Here is a 6,000-nt window from a genome sequence, read left to right on the forward strand (position 1 = left end):
TAGAAAAATTTATAGGAAAAATTTCAATTTTAAATTATTTCCAGAAAAGAATATGATTCTTTCCAAATACCTTCATTTCTAGTATCACATTCAGGACTCAAGAAATAAGGTTTCAATTTGGAAGCATTTATGGTTGCCAGGATGACTCAATCAGACATAGCTGCCAATCAATCAATACGTATTTGTCTAGGTGCTTGCTTTGCTCATTCTGCTCCTATGCGAGGTTGCAAAAGTATAATCTTAACATCAGTTCTCAAGGCAGTGTATGACTAGTGCTTTCTTGGTACTTAATATTGGTACTTGGTACATAAATTATAGAGGAGCTGGGAGCAGGAAATTTCCTGGGAGGCTCTAGGAAATATTTTGTGGAAGTGGCAGTACTTGAAGCGTGGATGAGCAAAAGGCAGCAAAGACATTCAGCAAGTCAGGCCCATAGAGAGGTCTTGTAATGGTGATGGTACGTGGAAAGCCATGTAGAGTAATTTAATCTTGATACTTCAGGAAGCAGGGAGTCAGTGGAGGGCAGTGTAACTCAGATACAGGAATATTTAAAGAATATTAAAGGTTTTTAAGCAAAATGATTGGGGGAGACAGAAACTAAAATCAGGGAGATCAGGGTGGGGAAGCTGTCTAGTAAACCAGGTAAGGCTGCTTTCTATAGGAAGGTAGAAAGCAAAAGGAAACATATTTATAAGGAAGCACCCCATAAACTGTGAGCCCAAGAAATAAAGGAGGTAAAGCTGGACGTGGCAACTGTAAAATATGGTCATAGACAGAGATGGAGAAGTTGTGAGGAGGAGCTAGTTTACAGGTAAAAATGGAATAAAATTTGAGATACTACTGATTCCAAGAGGAACAATCCAGAAAATGGTAGATTTAACATCTGTGCTTAGGGAAGAAAACAAGCCTTGAAAAGTAAATTGGAGTCATGACTCATAGAACCCACAAGAATGGATGAATTTAGCAATGGAGAAAGAACAGAGAATAAATAGCTGAAAAGGAACCATGGTAGAAGTCTGATTTTTGAGGAAGGAGAATGAAGAGGAGTCAGAGTTAGTTAAAAGACAAGGAAGAGGAGTGTTAGTCAGAGGTGTCAGTCACGGAGGTTCTGGGAGGAAACCCATATTTCAGGAAAGTCAATGTCAAGGAAATGAGAATAGAGACAACATCACTGGACCAGAAGAGGTCACTACTGAGAGATGAGATTTAAAAGACTGGTGAGGACGAGATCCCTGGTTAAGAGGAAGTGAGGTGCCAACTCTATGGTCAACTAATCTTCGACAAAGCATGAAGGGATGTCCAATGGAGAAAAGACAGTCTCTTCAACAAATGGTGTTGGGAAAACTGGACAGCCACATGCAGAAGAATGAAACTGGACCATTTCCTTACACCACACACAAGAATAGACTTAAAATGGATGAAAGACCTAAATGTGAAGCAGGAATCCATCAAAATCCTTGAGGAGAACACAGGCAGCAACCTCTTCGACCTCAGCCGCAGCAACTTCTTCCTAGAAACATCGCCAAAGGCAAGGGAAGCAACGGCAAAAATGAACTATTGGGACTTCATCAAGATAAAAAGCTTCTGCACAGCAAAGGAAACAGTCAACAAAACCAAAAGACAACCGACAGGATGAGAGAAGATATTTGCAAATGACCTATCAGATAAAGGGCTAGTCACCAAATCTATAAAGAACTTCTCAAACTCAACACCCAAAGAACAACTAATCCAATCAAGAAATGGGCAGAAGACATGAACAGACATTTCTGCAAAGAAGACATCCAAATGGCCAACAGACACATGAAAAAGTGCTTAACATCACTCGGCATCAGGGAAATCCAAATCAAAACCTCAATGAGATACCACCTCACACCAGTCAGAATGGCTAAAATTAACAAGTCAGGAAACGACAGATGTTGGCGAGGATGCGGAGAAAGGGGAACCCTCCTACACTGTTGGTGGGAATGCAAGCTGGTGCACAGCCACTCTGGAAAACAGTATGGCGGTTCCTCCAAAAGTTGAAAATAGAGCTACTGTACGACCCAGCAATTGCACTACTGGGTATTTACCCCAAAGATACAAATGTAGTGATCCGAAGGGGTATGCGCACCCCAATGTTTATAGCAGCAATGTCCACAACAGCCAAACTATGGAAAGAGCCTAGATGGCCATCAACAGATGAACGGATAAAGATGTGGTATTGGGGCACCTGGGTGGCTCAGTCATTAAGCATCTGCCTTCGGCTCAGGTCATGATCCCAGAATCCTGGGATGGAGCCCCACATCGGGCTCCCTACTCAGTGGGGAGCCTGCTTCTCCCTCTCCTACTTCCCCTGCTTGTGTTCCCTCTCTCGCTGTGTCTCTCTGTCAAATAAATAAATAAAATCTTAAAAAAAAAAAGATGTGGTATATATTATGCAACCATCAAAAAAAGAAATCTTGCCATTTGCAACGACGTGGATGGAACTAGAGGGTATTATGTTTAGTGAAATAAGTCAATCAGAGAAAGATAAGTATCATATGATCTCACTAATATGAGGATTTTGAGAAACAAGACAGAGGATCCTAGGGGAAGGGAGGGAAAAATGAAACAAGACGAAACCATAAGAGACTCTTAATCTCAGGAAACTGAGGGTTGCTGGCGTGGAGGGGGGTGGGAGGGATGGAGTGGTTGGGTGATGGACAGTGGGGAGGGTACGTATTATGGTGAGCGCTGTGAATTGTGTAAGACTGATGAATCACAGACCTGTACCCCTGAAACAAATAATACATTATATGTTAATTAAAAAAAAAAAAGAGGAAGTGAGGTGCAAATGAGGTTACTTGTGGAAAACTGGTACTGACAGAAAGAGGACTAGGACTTGGTTTGATGACAGTGAAAAAGATCTGAGCATGTTAGAAGGGCTCAGAGGAAAGAGACAGTAGACTAGTGATTTTGAGAAGGAAAGGGATAAGCACGGAAGTTCTTCAAGGCGTGAATGGATGTGAGCACTAGATTAATTTGAAGAGTTACTTTGGAAAAGAAGACCTTTTCCTCTTAGAACGTCAACTAGTTTTGTTTTTTTTTTTTAAAGACTTATTTATTTTAGAGAGCGGGGAGAGAGAGAGAGCACATGAGCGGAGGCGGAGGGGAGGGGCAGAGGAAGAGAAACTCAAGCACACTTTCTGCTGAGCGTGGAACCTGACACAGGGCTTGGACCTATGAGATTATGACCCAAGCCGAAACCAAGAGTTACACGCCCAACTGACTGAGTTACCCAGGCGCACATGTTCAACTAGTTTTAGTAATAGCTGTTTTCTGCAGTCTCTCATCAATGATGACATTCATTTGCAAAAAGGCCCAATGGGTCAGCTTATTAACACTACCTAGATAAATGCAGAAAGACAGGATTTGTCAGCCCGAGGACATGGTTCAGGTTGACATGGAGATTCAGGTTTATCAGAATCTGGGCTTCCAACAGGTAGAGGATCCTACTCTGAAAGAGATCTATGCTTAGCAATGTAATGCAATTTCTTAAAACTTGGCAATGAATTCAGTTCAGGGTAAAACTACCAGAGGAAATACTTCTTATAATTTTGATGTTTTTATCTTTATATGTCCCCATATAATTACAGATTCACATTTTACCTTTTCATAGAATTTTCAAATTGGTTCACTGCTGCTTCAGATTTCATCTTTAGCTCATTCCTCTCCACAATTAATCTCTCCAGTTCATTTTTCAATCTGCAGTTTTCTTGTAAAAGCTCTGAAACATGGGAATCAGTAAAAGTATGTGGCTGGTAAAGCTTGCCATCCAGGGTTCCAGGGAATGAGTTAGCACTTCCTTTACCTGAATGCAAACCATCTTTCTTCACCCTTTTTGCAGTCACTTCCTCTCTACCCTTAGAGTTCTGATTAGACAGCATCATCCTTCTCTCCTTCTGAAGCCTCTCCACAGTTTTTGAAAGGTCTTGTATTTCTCTCCCCTTCGCAGCCAGCTCCTCATTAAGTCTCACCAGCTTAGCTTTAGCATGAGCTTGTTCTATCTGGAATTCTATAGGCTGGAAATCTTTATCATCTTTATCATTTTTCTTGAGTTCCAATTCGGCATTTTGATGTTTAAGAATGTCTATTTCAGCTTCAAGTTTTCTTACAGTGAGTTGATGGGCTTCCTTGATGTCGTCGAGCTCCTTCTCTAGTGCTTCAACCCTGCAGGCACTGTCAGGGTGGTTCTGGGATGCCTCCTTTAATCTGCAGGCAAGTAGCTGCTCCTGCTCCTCTAGTCTCTGTTCGTACTGAATCTGAAGAAAAGAATCCATGTAATGTCAAAACCACTGCTAAGTAGGTCATTCGTTACTGAAGCCCTGCGTTCTTTTGGGTCCTACCTATTCCTTCATTCAGGCACTCATTACATATTCTAATGCCTCCAACTCTGAGTTCCCTCAGTCAAATGTACTGAAGTCCTCATCTTAAAAGGGCATAATGGTATATATTCTCCATATGTTGTATAATTTCACAATTAATGTGTTTCTTTATAAACGAAAATTACACATTTCTCTACACCCCAAAACTTATTTTAAGTATCACAATCGAACCTATTATTATGTACCCTTCTCTATGCAAACTGACAAACTGTATGCTTTCAGGAGAAATAGGGAAAGCAATTGGGGGCTCTGAAATCTTTAAGAAATAGTACATTTTCAACTTCCTAGTATCGATTTAGGAATCTCATAGGGAGTAAATCAGCTTCGATTTGTTATACTGGAGCTTTAGTATTACAAACAAAATAACCTAAATAGGTTACTCTGCGGAGGGAGGCACTACAGTGTTTGTTCATTCATTCAATGAATATTTATTGAGCTACTGCTGTGTGCCAGGCACTGTGCCAGATTCTAAAGATAAAGAAGCGCAGCCTTCAAACAGTTCACAGCCTGATCAGGAGAGTGATATGGCAAGTTTCAATGTCCTAGGATAACTGTGATAACGGGCCTATGAATACATGCAATGGGGATGATGACGCACCTCAGTGTGTCTGGAGGCCTGAGAGAAGGTCGGAAGACTGCAACAGAGGGAGCGCATTTAAGTTTGGGCTTGAGAGATGAGTGTAAATTTGAGGATAAGTGGAAGCAGGGGCATTTTGGAAATAGGAAGAATACACGTAAAGGCAATCTAATGTTTGGCATGTACTGGGAACCAGAAATGAAAAGAAGTGACAGAGTGAGCAGGGACAGGAGGGGCATGGGGTAGGGAAACGCAAAAAGAGAAAAGTCAGGGTGGGTAGATTTAGATATATAAAAATAGGGTAGGGGGTTGGAATTCATGCCTCTATTTGGTGAGTGGAATGCTAATACCAGTTGAATTATTATAATGATTTACTGAATGTTTGCTGCACTTCAGACAAGGCAGTAGGGCTTTACATATACTTTGCCACTCTATCCCCCAATATCCTATGAATTAGGGATTAATAATTAAGTAAAATATTTTAGCATCTGCTCTGTGTCAGGCACCTTGCTGAATGATGGAACACAATGGTGAGTAAAAGCAGAACAGTCCCAGCCATCATGAAGTCCAGAAGCTAGACAGGGAGAGCGGTCACTCATGATCCAATCAAAATGGCCGGAAATGTGGTGGATGCAATGGAGAAGTGCATGGGACTAGAGTGCCTGTGAGATAATTTGTCTACTAGGGAGTCCATGAAGCTCTCACTGGGATAGCAACGCCTGGACTGAGAGCTGAAGGACAGGAATATCTTAACTGTGAATGAGGTGGGCAGAGGCAAGAGTCTGCCAACATGTGTGGCTGCAGGAAACATGGCAAGTAGGAGAAACGTTAGCATAACAGGACAGAGAAAGCATCGTGGGAGAACACACTGGACAGCGAGTGGGGTCTGGCCATACATGCAATTATAGGCCATTATTTATCCTAAGAGGAACAGGAAGTTATTGAGGGATATAAATAAAGGTAGGGGTGTAGGGTGTGTGTGTGTGTGTGTGTGTGTGTGTGTGTGTGTGTGTGTGTGTG

General features: G+C 41.7%; 1 protein-coding gene across 4 annotated transcripts in view; it reads right to left on the minus strand.

Moving 5' to 3' along the window:
• The window catches only part of CEP162 (centrosomal protein 162), a 98,906-nt gene that overhangs the window by 24,951 nt on the left and 67,955 nt on the right, over positions 1–6,000 (minus strand). For 3 of the 4 annotated variants that reach the window (XM_025862078.2, XM_073893581.1, XM_073893583.1), the window contains one exon: positions 3,628–4,280. In XM_025862078.2, the coding sequence (XP_025717863.1) occupies positions 3,628–4,280 (653 nt within the window). The remainder of the gene's footprint in view (positions 1–3,627; positions 4,281–6,000) is intronic. The other variant, XM_073893582.1, reaches the window with a different exon arrangement.

Source organism: Callorhinus ursinus, unplaced genomic scaffold (genome assembly GCF_003265705.2).
Source record: "Callorhinus ursinus isolate GAN/ISIS: 27379988/994484 unplaced genomic scaffold, GSC_fseal_2.0 scaffold6, whole genome shotgun sequence".
In the NCBI taxonomy this organism is placed as follows: domain Eukaryota; kingdom Metazoa; phylum Chordata; class Mammalia; order Carnivora; family Otariidae; genus Callorhinus; species Callorhinus ursinus.